The following is a 17,568-nucleotide window of genomic DNA, read 5'->3' as shown; positions in this document are numbered from 1 at the left end:
CCTCTCTCCGGGGGAAGGGCAGAACGCTGCTTGGGGGGAAACGGGCCAGGGTGGGAAATGGACCTTTGAATGGAAAATGGATTCTTTGAGTCCTGTGAGTTCTTCGAATCCCACGGGTTCTTTAAATTCCACGGGTTCTTTAAATCCCATGGATTCTTTGAATCCCATAAGGGTCTTGTGGCTCCGGCCGTGACGGCCAACCTGCGCCCCACGAACATGGCACACGGGGCACGGCTGAGGCTGGGGTGTCCTGGAGCTGGGGACACCGGTGCGGAGAGGAGCCCGGTCGCTCCGGGGGGTGTGTGACCGCCAGCCCTGTGTCTGTGCAGCCCGGTGCCGAGCTGTCCCACACGGGACACATCCCGCGCTGAGCCCGCCGTTCTCAGGGCTCACCGTGTGGGCTGTGTGTGGATGGCTGCCCGGCCTCGGAGGGCCGGCCCGGAGCACAGCGCCGCGTGTGTCCCCTGTGGGAGCCGGCCGTGCGGGAGAGTGTCGCTGTCGCTTTAAGGGCGGAGGGTGGCGGCCCCTTTAAGGCGGGGGGGCCGGCGGGGATCAGCTGCCCGCGCTCGGAGCGGGGCCGAGCCGACACGGTGGGGCCGCGCCGCGGGTGGGGCTCCCCCGGTACCCCCATCCATCCATCCCTGCATCCCCGCATCCCCGCCCGGGATCCCCCACACCCCCGGGGTCACCGTCCCCACCCGCCCCGCTGCCTCTCTGTCCCCTCCCTGTCCCCTCTCTGTCCCCTCCCTGCCCTCGGGGGTGCCCCCGGTCGCTCTCCGCGGGTTGTTGGTGCCATTCTCCCGGGCTGAGCCTCCCCAGCGCAACCTGCCCGCGGGAGGCTCTGCTTTTTATCCTTTTAATTATTTTTAGCATTAATTATAATTTCCAATTTTACTATTCATTTTTACCCCCTCCTGGCCCCGCCCGGGGAGCGCGGGATGGGGCTCGGGGGGCAGCCCCCGCTCGGCGTCCCCGGGGAGCGCTGCCCGTGGTAGGTGTCCCCGGGGCTGTCCCCACCAGGGACAGGGCACCATGGGCCAGGGGGGCATGGGGCTGCCCGGGGCGCTCAGCCTGCCCGGGGCGCTGCCAGCCGGGCCCCCGCTGCTGCTGGACGCGGGGCACACGGTCCCTCCCGCCGGGGATGCTCTGAGCCACGCACGGAGCCTGGATGTAAGTCTGGGGATTTGGGGGGTGCACCGGGAGGGATTTGGGTGCTGCCGGGGTGGTGGGGTCCCGTCCCGTCCCTGCTGCCATGTCCTCACTATCGCAGCAGGGATCTCACCCGGATTTCCTCCGCTGCTGGTTTTCTCCTCCGAAAACCTCTCTGCTGCCCGGCCGGCGCCTTCCCATGGCCCGGCGTGGGTGTGGGCTGTGTGGGGACATGGATGGGGTGGGGACAAGGGTTTGCACGTCTGCTGGCCCTGGCACAGCCCTGCACCCACGCACGTGTAGCTCAGGTGGGGAAACTGAGGCAGGGCTGACAGTGACCTGGCAGAGCGGCCCCATGGCAGCGCTTGGGGGGCAGTGTCCCCTCGGGGTGGGCAGTGTCCCCTCGGGGTGGGCAGTGTGCCCTCGGGGGGACCCTGCCGAGCACCCTCCGCTGTGCTCCGCAGTGCTGGGAGGTTCGGGAGCACAACAGCTCCGAGTGGTGCCACTTCATCCGGAGCAACCCCGACTGCCGGCTCGACGGGGGCTTCCTCGACTACCTCGATGGGGTTTTCTGTGTCTTCCCGCCCCGGCTGCTGCCCCTGGCTGTCACCCTCTATGTAAGGACAGGAAAGGGCAGAGCTGGGGATGCTGCGCTGGGGGGGTGTGTGGTGGGGACCCCAGTGACCCCTCTGTGTGCCACTCCTGACCCCACAGGCTCTCTGGCTCCTGTACCTGTTCATCATCCTCGGTGTGACAGCAGAGAAGTTGTGAGTGGCCCTGCAGAGGAGGGGACTGTCCCCAGAGTGAGCAGGAGCCCCAAGCAGCCCCATCACCTCTCTGTGTCTCCTTTTCTGCCCTTCCAGCTTCTGCCCCAATTTATCAGCCATCTCCACCAACCTGAAGCTGTCCCACAACGTGGCAGTATCCTTGGCAAATCAGGCAGGAGGGATGTGGGGACAGGGCAGGGGAGGTGGCCGTGACAGGGTCACTTTGTGTCCCCTTGGTGCCGTGCCAGGGGAAGCCCATTGGGAGGTCACAGTGGGACGAGCGGTCATGTGCTGGCACTGGACAGAGGTGCACAGACACATGTTCCCAAAGACCCACCAGGTCTTTTCCTTGACGTCCCCTCTCCATGGTGTCACCTTCCTGGCCTTTGGGAACGGGGCTCCTGATGTCTTCAGTGCTGTGGTGGCTTTCTCTGACCCCCGGACAGCAGGGTTGGCCATTGGGGCCATCTTTGGTAAGGGAGCCCCAGTGCCATCTCCTCACAGGGTGACATTTTGGGCTTGTGGGATGTTCCCCTGTCCCAGGAGAGCCCCCCTGTGTCGGCAGGTGCCGGTGTGTTTGTGACCACGGTGGTGGCCGGGGGCATCGCCCTGGTCAAGCCCTTCACGGCCGCCTCCAGGCCCTTCCTCAGGGACATCATCTTCTACATGGTGGCCGTCTTCCTCACCTTCGTGGTGCTCTACCTGGGCAGGATCAGGCTGGGAGAGGCTCTGGGTGAGTGCTGGGGGAGCTGGGCACGGTGGGAGCAGCCCGGGGGTGCCGTGACCCCCCCGTGACTCCCCCACCTCAGGTTACCTGGGGCTCTACGTGTTCTACGTGCTCACCGTGGTGCTCTGCACCTGGATCCACCGGCGGCAGCGCGGGGACGGGCTGGCCTCTCCCGGAGCCTGGGAGCCAGGTAAGGGCTGCCCAGCTGGGGTGGGACCCCCGGGGTGCTGGGGTGCCCTCCCCCCCAGGTGCTGAGGGCCCTCTCCTCTTCCCCACAGAGATGCCGACAGATGCGGAAGAGCCGGAGCCCTCGAGCACGAACAGCGGGGACTATGGTATGTTGTTCCCTGTGGGATCAGGCTCTGCTGGCTCTGCTCTGTCCTCGGGGGTCCCAGAGCCCCCCAGTGACTGAGCCCGTGGGGCAGGGGGAGCTCTTTGGGGACACACAGCCCGCTCAGCCCTGTGACATCTCACAGGGGAGGAGTACCGGCCCCTGCTGCCCTCCCGGGAGAGCTCCCTGCGCATCCTCGCCTCGGCCCTCAGCCCCCTGGACTCCCGCAAGTGGAGGAGGAAGCCCTGGTACTGGCGGCTCTTCAAGGCCTTCAGGGTGAGTGGGGGGCAGGAGGAGCCCCCCAAGGGGCATCCCCATCCCTGCTGGCCCCTGGGGCTCTGTCCCCCCGGGACTTTGGGACAGGGGCAGCGGGGTTGGGAGCACCTCGCAGGGTGTGCCAGGTGGGTCTCCCTTGTGCCAGGTGCCCGTGGAGCTGGTGCTGCTGCTCACCGTTCCTGTTGTGGACCCCGACAAGGATGACCTGAACTGGAAGAGACCCCTCAACTGCCTGCACATCCTCACCAGCCCCCTGCTCTGCGTCCTCACCCTGAAGTCAGGCGCCTGTAAGAGCCTGGGGCGGTCCCAGCTTGCAGAAGGGACAGGACTGAGAGGCCACCAAAGCCCTGGGGACTGCAGGAGCCCATCAGAGCTGGCTTCCCATTGTAGGGAGGAGGGATGGACAGGGGAGAGCCAGGCTGTGTTTGCAGCTGGATACACCCTCACAAGGCTGGGGGGCTTGAGGTCCTGGGGGGGAAATGGAGCAGGCCTGGCCTGCCTGGGGAAACTGAGGCACAGAGGGGAGCAGCTCTGTGGGGGTGTAGGGCCGAGGTGGCTGTAGCTGGCAAGGCTTTATCTCACCTCAAGCCTCTCTGTCCCGCTTCTCCCCACCATGTGCAGATGGACTCTACCAGATCCAGGGCATCTTCCCAGTCTGGGCACTGGTCACACTGGTTGCCTCTGCCCTGGCCCTCATCATCTTCATCACCACGAGCAACGAGGAGCCACCCAAGTACCACTGTGTAAGGTGTCCCCCAGCCCTGAGCACCCACCCGGGACCAGCACAGCCTGCTCCAGAATGGGGCAGAGCAGGAAGCTGGAGCTCTCTCCCAGTTCCCAGTGCCCCAGGAGGTGTGCAGGGTCCTGTGGGATGCTCACAGGGACCAGCTTGCTCCTCTTCCCATCAGGTGTTTGCCTTCCTTGGGTTTTTGGCCAGTGCCATGTGGATCAACGCCGCCGCCACGGAGCTGGTGAACATCCTGCGCACCCTGGGCATCATCTTCCAGCTCAGCAACACCGTGCTGGGCCTCACACTGCTGGCCTGGGGCAACAGCATCGGGGGTGAGGGCTCTGCAGCTGCCAGTGCCCCCTGGCACACGCTGGGGTGCCCCTGCCATGCCCCAGGTCTCCTTTGTCCCTCCACAGACACCTTCTCCGACCTGACCATGGCCCGGCAGGGCTATCCCCGCATGGCCTTCTCCGCCTGCTTCGGGGGCATCATCTTCAGTATCCTGTGTGTGCCAGGGACAGGGTGCTGCCACGTGGGGCAGGAGCTGCCCCAGTTTCCCTGCCTACAGCCCAGGAGTGCCCCTTGTGCTGTGGGATCCCTGCAGAGGAGCTGGGATCCATCCCAGAGTCCCTCCAACATCAGCAAAGCCCGCGGTGTTCCCACAGTGCAAGGGGACAGTGAGGGGTTTGGGAGGGGCAGGGATACAGCCAGCAGCAACCCCCTGTGGGTACAGGACCCACAGCTGCCCCAGCCTGGCGGGAGTTTGGGCTGGAGCACAGCAGATTTGGGATTTTACAAAGGGAAAGAGCGAAGAGGGCTGTGCATTGCTCAGGTGGGTTTTGGGTGAAGCCTCTCCTCGAGTGCTCAGGGTGGCATTCAGCACAGAGACAGAATGCTTCAGCCATGCAGGAAGGAGGAGGATGGGGGGCAGAGGGATGGGCTCAGTGCTGTGTGTCCATCCTGAACGTGCTGCAGACATCCTGGTCGGCGTGGGGCTGGGCTGCCTGCTGCAGATGACCAGCAGCCAGCCGCTGGTGAAGGTAAGGCCGTGGTGCCACGGTGACACGGGCCGGGCTGGCAGCAGGAGCCGTTGTCACCACAATCACGCTGCTGTCCCCACAGCTGGAGCCCGACAGCCCCCTGGTGTGGGTGCTGGCCGGGGCGCTGGGGCTGAGCCTGGTGTTCTCCTTGGTGACGGTGCCGGCGCAGTGCTTCCAGCTGGGACAGCCCTATGGCGTCTGCCTCATCGCCTCCTACCTGCTGTTCCTGTGCGTGGCCCTGCTCACCGAGTTCAGGGTCATCCATTTCTCCACCCCCTGAGCAGCTCCAGCCCCGGAGCTCGCTCTGCCTCCCACTGCAGCGGGGCCTGGCCGTGCCCTCCCTGTCCCTGCCAGGGGACAAGGGCACCTCCACCTCACCGTGCTGCTGGAGCTGCCAGCCAGCCCTGGGGCCCTGCTGTGCTCTGGGGAAGGAGCTCTCAGTGCCCACATCCTCTCCTTTCATCTGTAATTTAGGGAACTCTGGGCAGGAGCAGCATCAAAACCTCAGCTGTGTCAGGGGGCAGAGCAGGAGCATGGGGAAGCTCCAGCTGGGGGGCACAGAACGGGAGGTTCTGCTCCTGAGCTCACCTTCCCCTCCTGAGCTCCCTGCCACGCTCTGGGACAGAGCTGGGACAGCTGAGAGTGGGTTTTGCCTCCTCAGCTTCACCTTCCTCTCCTGAGCTCCCTGCCAGGCTCTGGGACAGAGTTGGGACAGTTGACATTTGGTTCTGCCTCCTCAGCTCCATGCCACGCTCTGGGACAGAGCTGGGGCAGCACAGGGTGGCACTGCCACAGCCCAGGCACACATCTGTCCTCAGGAAGGACTGTCCCTGTTGGCACTAGGGGCTGGAGCAGCAGACAGGGCACAGCCAGACAGGGTTAAGGGGACACTGCTCCAGGGATGCACTGGGTTTAGTGCAAGCAAAGCCTGAGGGAAAAACAAACACCAAACCAAGGGAGGTTGGTTTTTCCCCTGCTTTTTTTAGTAATGTTTTTCAACCTGAGTTTCAGATCCTACTTTTCTCCTCCTCCTGGGGTGGGCAGAGCTGTAGGAAAGGACTTGGAGGTTTCCACAAACAGTGTTGACCTCTGGCAGGACTAGATTTAGGCACTGTAAAAAACTGCAATAAAAAAAAACAAACACCAACACAAGCCCAACCTTGACTTTTGCCTGCTGCAAGGGCCATTGCTCCTGCTCTGTGCTGGTCTGACTCAGGCCTTAGTCAGCACAGAGCCTTTGGGGTGAGGAGCCTGGGACACCCAGAGAGGTTTTTCCCAAGGGATTGGGGAAGTGGTTTCCAGCAGCTGATGTCCCAAGAGCAGTCCCGTGCTGTGACACTGGGAACGGGGTCAGCACGGCTCAGCGCTGGGGACAGGGGCTCCTGCAGGGCCCACAGTGCCAGGAGAATGGGGGGTGGGCTGGGGGTGCTGCTCCCAGCTGGAGAGGACACAGGAACAGGCTGGAACAGAGGGACCCCACATCCCTGCCCCACTGAGAGGGGGGTGTTGAGCAAACACCACAACTGGTTCCTCCTCCTTTCCTCCTGGGCCTAAGAAGCATTTCTCCTTTTTCTAACAGACACCAGCAGCTTCCACAAAAAATAACCCTCCCTGTGCCCACAGCCCTTGGCTCTGCCCCGACCTTGCTCTGGCAGCTGCTGGAACGATCCGGGACACAACGCCCACTTCCTGCCACAAAAGCAACACAAACCCTGGCACACATCCCAGACAGAGGTGCAGGGTCAAACACCCCTGCTGGCCTCAGCACTGCACCTTAAAAAACCCAACTTTGAAAGAGTTATCTTGATGTTTAGGGGAAAAGCTGGCAGGGGGAAGGCAGAAGGGAAGGCAGGCTCTGTAATGTCCTGGAACAGGAATGTGGAGCAGCTCAGTGAGGCATGCACACAAAATATTCCCAACACAAGCACTTGCCACCAGAGAGGGCAGGCAGGCTCCTCTTCAAACACTGGAAATGCTCCAGCATGGCCAACCCCACCTCTGGAATAACAGGGCAAGGAGGAAAGGAAGCCTTTACGAAGCCGAGGATGCTCTTTATTAGTGCGCCTGAAAAAAATCTAGAGAACATCTGACAGACACGTCCATAAAATCAGATTTTTTATAAACAAAACGCCAGCATACAAAATCCTGCAGTGCTTCCTCCCGTGCTCCCTACAAAATGATTGTCTCCATTGTCAGTCTGTGTGTGGGGGGAGGGAGAGGAGGATAAATAGAAGGGGATGCCCCGTACTCGAACTTTGTTTCCTTCCAAAGTCATATGGAAGAAGCAAACTGCTGCTGCCCTCCTTGGTTATACAAAAATAATGAACACAGGGGGTATGTGGGGGAGGATCAACACCTTGGAGGCAGCACCCTGACCCCCAGCCCTCCAGGGAGCCCTTTATTGCATGATCAGCCCTCAGTGCCTTCCTCAGCACAGCTTAAAGCCACAGCTCCTTTCACACACAGAAAACAACCCCCAAACTAAAAAAAAAAAGTCACTGATAGCCCTGCCAGGAGAAATCAGCTGTAGGGGAATGTGGAGATTAACCACAGCCACATTTTTTTCCCCACTAACCTTCATAATGCTCATTCACCCTGGCCACAAGTTAAAGCACAATAAACACCATCTCCTGCAGCCCCAGGACTAATCTGGATAAACCTCCCGGGCTGCCACTCCACGCAGAGCAACTGCAAGAGCAACAACTGCTCTGCTCCTTCATTTGTGGTTGAATTTATGGTTTGGAAAACAGCCCTTTAAGGTCCTTCATGGGTCAGCTCAGAAGCAGTTTCATACCTGCAAGCATCCAGAAAGAAAACAAAGAGTTGCCGTGAGGCACCCGGGGAGTTTGGCAAGGGTTGGGAGCAGCCACTGGTGCGTGTGTGCTGCTCTGCCACTCCTTCCAAGTGCTCCCATTGTGCCATGGAGGGAGAGATTTCCAGAAGCAACTCTGTCTTGCCTCCCTCTGAAAGTCTCACCCACCCAGAAATGCTCCTGAGCTGCCCAGGTGGGATCAGCCCTCTCCTGCTGTCCTTGTGCCACGAGGTGAGGCCACCAAGGACCGGCATGTGGGACAAGGGGATGGGGACACACATCTCCCACGGCCTGGGGCACTGGGAGAAGGGGGAAGCCTCCTCAGGAAGCTCCACTCTTAATCTGAACCTGAGGAAAGATCAAACAGCAAGAGGTGAGGGAACATCCCAGCTGCCAGGGAGTGTCAGCCCTCAGAACTTCCAGCGCCGACGGGGAGAAGAGGGACTTGGAGAGACAGCTTCAAAGGTGACACAACTGCCACCATCCCACAAACGTGGCAGAGCTGGGAAGGGATCCCTTCTCCCCCCTCCTCCTCATCCCTCAGCTCTCAGGTGCAGAAAAGCAGACAGGTGAGAAGAATCCTTGACTTTCATGTTCCTCCTGCATCCAAAACCCAGGGGAACAGTTGAGTTCTTCAGTGGATCTTCCCAACACCTGACTGAGCTGAACTGTTCCAGCCTGAGAAACATTCCTGCAAGGGAGGAGCCCCACTCTGGGCTGGGAGTTGCTCAGCTGGAATGAGGACTGACCAGCAGGAGTGTGTGATGCCCAGGAGCTCTGCTTAACCCAGAGCCGGGCAGAAAAAAGCCAAACTTGGAGCTGCAAACCCCTCCACTCTCCTTCCCAGCCATTTATCCCAGCTAAGGACCTGACAGAGAGGTTTCACAGGGCAGGTGGCCAAGTGGCAGAGCCCCACAGCCATGTCACCCTCAGAATCCCCCTCCCTGAGCAGAGAAGGAGCTCTGGGCTTTGCAGAGATGACCCCAAGGCCAGGCAGTGCCAGGGGCAGGGCTGACCAGCAGTGATGCAGAGACAGAGTTCCCAAAGCCCTGTCCCACCTATGGCCATAGCATGACGAGGTGCTGGCCCTCAGTTCTGCCTCAGAACGACTTGGGGACAGCAAAATTCAGTAATCAGAGCTGGAGCTACTACAGAGCTGGAGCTACTGCTGGAGTGCATCTAGGAGTGCCAAAAGGGAGGGGGAGGGCAGGCTGCCCTTCCAAAAGTGCTGAGATTTCACACCACCTCCCCTTTCTTTGCATAAGGAAGGTGGAGCAGAAATGAAAACTCACTCCCTGATCTTTTGTCCCTAGGTTAATGGTACCCTTTGAGCAACAGGGATCTTCCAAAAGGGCCCAAGTTTTACTGTTAAGCAGGTGACTTCAGCGAATTCCCTGCTGTTAATGGATTACACATCCCTTTCCCCAAGGTCTGTTAGTGCTAAGACAAGCAGCAGCAGCAGCTGGAGCCTGGGAAGGGGCTCAGAGGGACAAGGGCTCTGTTCTGCCCAGATGTGCATCACATCTGTGCGCAGCAGCCTTCCCCTGAGCCCCCTGGGCCTCTGGCTTCTCAGCAACCACTGCTGGGGGCAAGGTTTGATGCCTACACTGGTACACTGACAGATCTATATACACCCTCCCAAAGCCCAGGCAGGCTGGGCAGGAACACTCTAGGTTATTGCATAGAAGGTGGCTGTGTTAGCTGGGCCTAAATGACAGTCTGGGAGCGCTGCCGGAGGCTCAGGGGCTTCAGGGAGCTGCTGGCAGCAGGTGCAGCCTCTTGCACTGGGGGCTGGCATTCCTCCTTCCTGGAGTGCTCCTCATACCATTCCTGCAGCAGGGGAGCAAACAGGCAGGGATTAGGATCACCCCAAAAGGGCAGAGCCTGCTGTCACTGCGATTTTTCCAGGCACAGAGGGCTCTTCCCAAAGCCCTGGGTGCGGCCTAACAACCCAGCTAACTGCAGCATGCCTGTGTGGCAGGCACTGAGACCAAGGGAACTTCCCACCCTCAGGATGTCCCTCCTGAGCACCCAGGCCTTGAGGATGGCTGTTCCCATGATGTCTGGGACTGGCAGAGCAGCATCCAGGCTGTGCCAATCCCTCAGCCACAGGCCAAGCAGAACACACAGGGAGCTTCTCTGCAGGTGACCCAGCCCCATGGTAAATAATGTGCATTTTCCTTAGGGGGACTCAAGACTCAGCCCCAGTCTGTCTGCTCTGGGGACAAAGGACAGATTCAAATGGTTATAAGATTAATTTTTTCAGCACTAATCATTAGCCTATGACCTTCAACTGCCTTTGGCAGTGACCAAACCCATGGCAGAAAGCTCCTGACCATGGGTGGCACTGGCAGGAAGGTGCTGCGAAAACTCCAGGGAATCTGCTGATTTACCTGTCTCCCATGCTGCTCAGCCTGCAAACCAGGCAGGCCAGCCTGGGACAAGCCAGCCTTGCTTTCTGTGTCAGACAGACACACCTAAGCTCACACACAACCACATTCCAGAGGTTTAAGAGCTCTGTGCTCAGCAGCCAAGCCCTGGGCAGCACCAAAGTGTGCTCACAGCCCCAGCAGAGACCTGGGGAGCCCAGGGCAGCTCAGCACAGCAGGAGTGTCTGTGAGTGACCCCAGGGTGGTCACTGTCACACCAGCACCCGCTGAGGAGCTCTGATGTGCCCTGTGGGGTAACAAACCCTGGGCTCAGAGAAAGCAGTGCCCAGTGCTTGAAAGGACAGGATGGGCTGTTATCCCAGGGAATGCTCTCACCACAGACCTGCTGGCAGCTCCAGCTCAGCCCCACATACCTGGATCTCCTCCTCATACATCTTCATACTCAGGTCACTCTTGGTCCTGGACCTGCGTCCCAGGAACACTGTGGACATTTGCTGGAGAGTTGGGGAAGGAGGAGGGAACACCAAGACAGACATTCCTCAGTCACTGAGCAGCTGGAACTTCAAGCATCACCCACTGATGAGCTCAGGCCATCCCAGGCTCCTTCTGCTGTCATCTGAGAGGCTGCAGCCCCTGTGCCATGATGACACAGGGGTACCATGGCCATTGCTAAAACAACCACTCAGCTCTGCCCAGCTGCATGAGACAACAGTTCTGACACAAGAGCTCATCTTGCCAGTATAGAATGTTTTAGAGTGGAAGCATAAGCAGAGCAATGGAGAAAGGAAGGGTCAGGAATTAATGCCATCATGCTGCTGCATGGACTGTCCCAGCCCCAGTGCTCTTTGATGGCACAGAGAGACAAGCAGGAGAATTATGAGAGAGTGGCTTCCTTAGAGGAAATATAAATATGCTTTCTTTCCAGTCAGCAGGGGCCAGGACAGCTCTTAGGGAAGTTCTGAGGCAGCAGGGACCAGACTTTGTCAAGGCTATTCAAGGAGCAGCTGCTGCTTTTCCAGAGCAGCAAAATTCTGAGATGCTGCAGTTCCTCCAGCAGCTCAGCCCTCACACTACACAGGCAGGTGGATCTTCTCTCTCCACACAGACACAGTGGCCCTGGCACACCTCCCTCCCTGAAGGTGAGAACTCTCAGTGTTTCCTCTTACCCCATATTTGTCCATCTGCAACACAATCTTCTGCAGCTGAACTGTTTCAGTAGCAGCTGAAGTCCTCTTGTACAGCTCAATTATGCCAATCACCTCCTCCTTGGAGATCTCCTTCTCCAGAACAATGCCATTGTCTTCTGGAGAGGCAAGAAACAGAAGGAGGGGAAAAAAAAAGTCACCAAGATGAGCTTCAGCAGCTGCTATGATAACCTGGAAGGCAAAGCTAAAGCACACAGGGCCAAGCCAGAGCTCAGGTGCAGCCTGTTCCTGCTTCTGTGACTGGAACATGGATATGTTCAACCCAAACAAGGCAGGGAGAAAGTTAACTAGTGAGAAGGGCCAGCAAACCTTCTGACTCAAACTATTCTCATCAGGCTCCTTGGTATCTTAAAAGAAAATAAATCTTGTAGCTTTTTTGCTGGCCTGTAAGTTAAGAAATCAAATATCACTTAAGAGTTTCTGCCTTTTGACCTTCATCTGCCTAAGAGAGCTTGGGAGCCCAGGGCTAACCAATGTCCTTCACTGCTCCCTTCAAACTGGGTGTAGGAAGGATCACACACGTTTCCCTAATTAACAGCTCCTGGGACACACAAATTTGATCTTCTGGTGCCTAAAAACCCAGGGGGTAGGAGCTTTCACCTGAAGGAACAGCAGGAAAAGGGCTGTGAGCCACGAGTGTGGCTTTGGCACCTGAATTAGCAGGTCAGGAAGGGGCCTGCAGTTCCAGACCCCCCACTCAGGAGGAAAAGGACAGTGAGCAAGTGATGAGGGGGATGCAGAGCCCAGTCTCTGCCAGTTCCTACAGGGAAAGGCATGTCCAACACCAGCACAGAGTCAGCAGCCTGAGCACAACCAGAAAATTTGGGAAGAACTGGACAAGCAGTGTCTGTTGTCCTCCAGGTCGTGGCAAAAAGTGCTGGCAAATCACCTTGGAGACACATCCTGCCACCAGTGAGGGCATTAGTGAGGAAGGGAAATTGGTTTAAAAAAATTATCAATCTTCCCTTCCTGCAAGGTCTCTCATTGAGCTTTGCTACATCACTGCTGCAATGTTTCCTAGAAACCTTGCATGAAATGCACACGGACTTTCTATTTCAAAGAATTTGGCTGAAATGGCTCGAGTGGTTGAAGTTTGCATGTGTGTGTGCACAGATATATATAAAAGCCACATAAATACACCCACCCATGCTTTTTGGGGAATTCTGGGGGAGAGATGAGGGGCAGAGCAGAAAGACCAGACAGAAATATCACACAAAGAACAAGCTCGAGCAAAAGAACAACGAGCAACAGAATTAGCTCAGGATGTCAGGTTAAAAAAAAAATAATAAAAGATCTGTTTTTTCCAGGCCAATCCCATTTACTCCTAGAGACATGAAGTACCAGGGAGAGAAGACAGGAGGCTGCAGGTGAGCCAGGCCTCAGCTCTGACCTTCTGAATCCTGGTTCTTGCGAGTGTAGTTCATGCGGAACACAAAGGCGTCCAGGATGAAAGCCACGATGATTGTCATCACCACCATGGTCACAATGTAGAAGATCATGAAGTACAGACGGCTCCAGTGAGTGGTTTGGGATGTCACCCCTTCCTAAAGAGGAGAGGGAAGAAGTGAGCAGTGCACAAAGGAGGGAGAAGCAGCGTTAACTGCTTATCAAAGGCACAAAGCAGCATAAACACTCTGCCCCCAGGGACTGCTGGTGCAATGCTCAGTGCCCCAAGAGATCCTTGCAGCTAAAAAGAGATGTTCCTACAGGCAAACACACAGAACATCCAAAGCTGGTGGCTTTGGACAGCAGGGTGACAAACTGGAGCACAGGGTGACTTCATTTGTCGAGCCTGTGAAGCCTGAAACGTGCCCAGCAGCATGGCAGGGGCCAAATGCCTCCCAACAATCAGGGCCAAAAGATACCAGGCAACAAAGGCACCATGGGAGGAAAGGAGTGGTGCTGTGGAAGATGGCAGTCTGTGCAGCCTGCATCACTCACCATGATGATGTACCAGTCGTTGACCACCGTCAGCTCAAACAGTGTCACTGCACACAAAAAGGAGAAAACACACACAGGGAATTGTTTTATCCACCCTGACCTGCTTTACAGTGATTTTTAGATAAAGTGTCTGACAGGCAAGACTGACACAAGCCAAGTTTGAATAAAGACAGCAAATCCAGAGAGAATGCAGACCCTCCCCACTGCAATTCCTTCAGACACACAGAACCTGCAGCATGGCTTCATCTCTGTTTCCTAAAGAAACCAGACCTGACTCCTCACCAGAGAGCATGGAGAGCTCTGAAATCTCCAGGAGATAAGCACTCTGCTCACACATTATGAAAAATCATGGAGAGCAATCAACACATTTAAATTATTCTTCATCAGAGGGTTTAAAGAGAGGCAACGCTGCTGGTTCTTTAGAAGGGCAGTGCCTTAATGCCCTCCTTGAACACCTCTGCTCTGATCACCAGCCAGAACAGATGTGCTGCCTTCCAGCTGGCTCTGAGAGACCTCTGCTTACCCTGCAGAGCATCCTGGCACAGTCAGTCAGCTGGAGCTCTCCAGACAGAAAGAGCAGGATGTGAGTGAGGCGCATTAGCAGGACTGCCTGGGAGAGTCCCAGGCTCACATGAGCATTACAGAGCCATCCAGCTCTGCAGGAACATAGGATAAGCTTTTCTAGGGACAAAAGTGCCCTTACCAAAGCTGTTCAGAATGTTGTCAAAGTTGTTGAGATAGTAATAACCTTCCTCCACAACTGTTTTGTTGCCAACTGTGTGGTTCACCCAGCGGTAGGAATCTGCGACTGTGCTCGTGCTGGGTGGAGAAAACAGGACAAAGAATCAGCAGAGAGCAAGGAAAATCTAAAAAGTTATAAACACCAGCCCCTCTAGAAGGTGGTAAGAAGAGTGGCCATTTCTACCTCTAAGCCAATATTTGTCTTTCCCTCTGAAAGGAATCCTCTCCCCTTCACAGCACATGGAGTCTTTCTAATCATTCAGCAAATATTATACCAGAGAAACTGAGAGTTTGAGTTTCTTGGCTCACACCCTTCAAACTTGGCATTTCCAAGTGGTTTGCCATCATTAAAGGTGAAAAGGGCACAGCACAGCTTAGAGTCCAGGAGCAGGTGAATTTATGTTGGGTGAATTTGCTGCTGGACAAGCAACTCTGGCATCATAGAGACAGAATGGTTTGGGTAGGGAAGGACCTTAAAGCCCATCCAGTTCCACCCCCTGCCATGGGCAGGGACAGCTTCCACCATCCCAGGTTGCTCCAAGCCCTGTCCAACCTGGCCTTGGACACTGCCAGGCATGGGGCAAGAGAAATGAATTATCTCCTGGATTTTTGCCATGTGTTGCCTTAGCTACAAAACCCCACTCAGCCCCAGGCCACTTCTCCACAGGGAAATGGAGCTGCCAGAGCTCCCTGCTGCTGGCTGAGCACCAGAAGCACTCTTGAGGGGGCTGGATTGAGGTACTCACTTGCAGCAGTTCGGGTAGACCACGCCAGCAAAGAACTCCATGCCAACGATGGCAAAGCAATAGTAGAAGATCAGCAGGGTTAACCCCAGGCTGGAGGCACAAACAGAAAGAGCACTGTGCTGCTGGAGAGTTGCTAAGGCAGGGAAACACAAAATGCTAGGCTGGTTGCTCTGGGAGGGATTTCCAAGGGATGGGAAGCAGCACTGGAAAGCCCAGCCCACCCTCCCTGCTGCCGGGGCTCTGCAGCTCTTGGCTGCTCTCATTCAGGGAGCCCTTGGACAAGGAGTCTGCCACTCTCTCACTGAAGAGAGAAACCAAAGAGCAGCCTGGATCCCCTCCCAGCCTGTCCTTTTCTGTTCAATAAACATCTCTCCACAGCTCCTTCACTAAAGAACACCACACACTGTGTGTGCCCTCTCCACATCCTTGCAGCAGGGACCGTGCCAAGAGCAGGGCTCTGCAGCCAGCTCAGGACTCCTGGCAGGGAGGCAGGGCTGAGGAGCAGCTCTCAAGCTCCCCCTGCCCCACCATTCCACAAAAATGCTCTCCAGGGGCCCTGCTGAGGACAGGGAACAGCAGGGGCCAAGGGCATTTGTGCTAGTGTTCTTCCCACAGGGGCTTTGTCTTCCAGCAAGAGCTAGGATGGGGGAGAAAAACTAAAAATAACTCTTAGCTATCCTCCTACCACCAAAGCAGGGGGAGCTCAGGGTGCTGGTGTTGTTGGAATTGGAATTGGAAGATGAACACTCCACTGGTTCAGAAGAATCAGTAACTACCCACTGACACATCAGGGCAGGTTGGACAGGTCCCTAGCCTGACCCTAAACCTTCAATCCCCTCTCTGCCATCACCCCTAAATCCCTTCAGCAGGTTGGACAGATCCCCAGCCTGTCCCCAAACCTTCACTGCCCTGTCCCTGCCCTCACCCCCAAATCCCTTCAGCAGGTTGGACAGATCCCCAGCCTGTCCCCAGACCTTCACTGCCCTGTCCCTGCCCTCACCCCAGAGCAGAGGTGGTACCTGGCCATGCGAGGGAACAGCTCAAACATGGTGTCCAGCACGTTCCTGTAGCGTTTCTTCAGCTTGAACAGCCTGAAAGGAGAGGCCAGGAGTTACCCACACCCACAGCTCTCCTGGTGTCAGGGGAAAGAGCAAAAAGGAGAATCCCAGCCCTCTCTACCTTGCAGGGCAATGACAGTGAGGTTTCCTGACTTCTTGTTCAAGTGGTCTCTGCTCACCTCCCTGCTGTCCCATCTAAATGTTTATGACACAGGACTGAGGGTCTCAGGGAAAAAAGTCTGTCTTTTTACATGGCATGATGCATAAACAGCTATTTAAAACTCCTAAAAGTTGTAAGAACTTACTCATGTACAGGGTCAGGATGCATTCCTGCTTCCCCCAGACACAAGCTTTTCTGTGTTTCCCCCATGACCCAATAAAAATTGATGAAAGAAAACTACACTGTGCCTGCTAATTTAGGATTTGGCAACCCCATCAGCCTTTACAAACACAGCTGCCAAACAGGCTTTGGCAGGGGAGGAACAGAGAAAACATTATTTTTTTTTTTCCCCTCTTGAGTGTCATGAAGTGTTCTTAAAATCCTCACTGAAGAGCTAAATTACATCAGCTTGTTTTTACTGAAACATTTCACCTCAAATCCCTTCCCCCTGTGGCTCTGGAGGTGTTTGTGAGGGTGAGGGTACCTCGACATGAGAGGGTTAATCAGCCCTGAACTGCAGAGAGGTGACAGGCCATGGTCTTGCTCCAAGTGTGAGATGCAGTTGGAGCAGGGCAGTGCTTCACCCTAGAAAGCAGCATCCTTTGAAAACTGTAATTTCTGGCAATTCAATGGAAATTATTAAACTGGCTCAGACCATCTCACCCTGACAGAAAAGCTTTTCTCTGAACAGCATCAGACAATTTAGAGGAGGTGTAAGAACCCCACGAAGGCAGACACAGGATAATCTGCCCCCAGTAAATCCCTTGATCTCTATTAGAGATCAGCTTAAGCTCCAAAGCACGGGGTGTTCATATCCCAACCCAAGTTTTTGTTATCTCTCATTTTGATAACTCGGGCTAATCCCATTACCCCACGCAATTCCTGTTGGCCACGGTCACATTCCCACAGAGCAATCCTTGCTCTCTCCTGCTAAGGAGCTCAGTCCCCAGTGGGACTGATGCAAAACAAGCCCTGCTTTCTCCCACCTGCTCTCTGGAATCCCTCCCTTCCTTCCCAGCCTTTCCCAGCTCACCTCAGCAGCTGGAGGGGCCGCAGGACCACGATGAAGTAAAAGGGCTCCATGTCGAAAGCCAGTGCCATGAGCCCCAAAAATGCAAACAGGGTGACTGAGAAGTCAAAGCTGGCAAGAAAAATGAAATAAAATTAATGTAAGAGCAATGATTTATCAGCAGGCAAGAGGGGTTGGTGCTGCTCCAGCCTAACAAGATGCACGAGGCCAGGGGCAGAAGGATTATAACATTTGGCTGATGGCCTCCTGTCTCCAGGCTTGGCTCAGGAGTTGGTGTTTCCAGCCCAAAAAGGTGGATGTGCACTTACAGATTCCAGCCTGAGGACAGGTACTCCACAGGCCCCAGCCCAGTGGTCTTCAGGAGCAGCTCCACGCCATAGACTGCAACACAAGAGCAGCAGCAATGAGCAGCCCCACAGGAAAGGCCCATGGGGAGCCCTGCCCTCATGGATGTGTGGTGGTTTT

At 56.3% G+C, this 17,568-nt stretch overlaps 2 protein-coding genes across 3 annotated transcripts in view; one reads left to right on the top strand and one right to left on the bottom strand.

Moving 5' to 3' along the window:
* The first annotated feature begins 621 nt into the window (after positions 1–621).
* On the top strand, positions 622–6,172 carry SLC8B1 (solute carrier family 8 member B1). Its single transcript, XM_063173341.1, has 15 exons — positions 622–1,170; positions 1,614–1,766; positions 1,864–1,916; positions 2,013–2,071; positions 2,285–2,389; positions 2,482–2,649; positions 2,726–2,833; positions 2,922–2,978; positions 3,120–3,250; positions 3,396–3,537; positions 3,872–3,993; positions 4,159–4,312; positions 4,397–4,477; positions 4,956–5,020; positions 5,103–6,172. Exons 1-15 carry the CDS (start codon positions 1,033–1,035, stop codon positions 5,298–5,300), a joined length of 1,734 nt encoding a protein of 577 aa, XP_063029411.1. The 5' UTR covers positions 622–1,032; the 3' UTR covers positions 5,301–6,172.
* Positions 6,173–7,050: 878 nt separating this feature from the next.
* The window catches only part of TPCN1 (two pore segment channel 1), a 42,208-nt gene continuing 31,690 nt past the window's right edge, over positions 7,051–17,568 (bottom strand). For both annotated transcript variants that reach the window (XM_063173339.1, XM_063173340.1), the window contains 10 exons: positions 17,412–17,484; positions 17,107–17,214; positions 15,875–15,946; positions 14,856–14,945; positions 14,072–14,187; positions 13,369–13,415; positions 12,818–12,971; positions 11,389–11,525; positions 10,636–10,716; positions 7,051–9,662 (listed from right to left, as the gene is read on the bottom strand). In XM_063173339.1, coding sequence (XP_063029409.1) covers positions 9,540–9,662; positions 10,636–10,716; positions 11,389–11,525; positions 12,818–12,971; positions 13,369–13,415; positions 14,072–14,187; positions 14,856–14,945; positions 15,875–15,946; positions 17,107–17,214; positions 17,412–17,484 — 1,001 coding nt within the window. In that variant the 3' untranslated portion in view covers positions 7,051–9,539. The remainder of the gene's footprint in view (positions 9,663–10,635; positions 10,717–11,388; positions 11,526–12,817; positions 12,972–13,368; positions 13,416–14,071; positions 14,188–14,855; positions 14,946–15,874; positions 15,947–17,106; positions 17,215–17,411; positions 17,485–17,568) is intronic.

Source organism: Melospiza melodia, chromosome 20, assembly GCF_035770615.1.
Source record: "Melospiza melodia melodia isolate bMelMel2 chromosome 20, bMelMel2.pri, whole genome shotgun sequence".
Classification (NCBI taxonomy): Eukaryota; Metazoa; Chordata; class Aves; order Passeriformes; family Passerellidae; genus Melospiza; species Melospiza melodia.
Note: the sequence above shows the minus strand (reverse complement) of the source record. Positions and strands in the feature narration are given on the sequence as shown.

Bases quoted from the DNA above. Each gene is read 5' to 3' on its own strand.
- SLC8B1 (XM_063173341.1), top strand. From the start codon at position 1,033: ATGGGCCAGGGGGGCATGGGGCTGCCCGGGGCGCTCAGCCTGCCCGGG. The intron at 1,171-1,613 runs GTAAGTCTGGGG...TGTGCTCCGCAG, and splicing joins GCCACGCACGGAGCCTGGAT to TGCTGGGAGGTTCGGGAGCA. The intron at 5,021-5,102 runs GTAAGGCCGTGG...CTGTCCCCACAG, and splicing joins GCAGCCAGCCGCTGGTGAAG to CTGGAGCCCGACAGCCCCCT.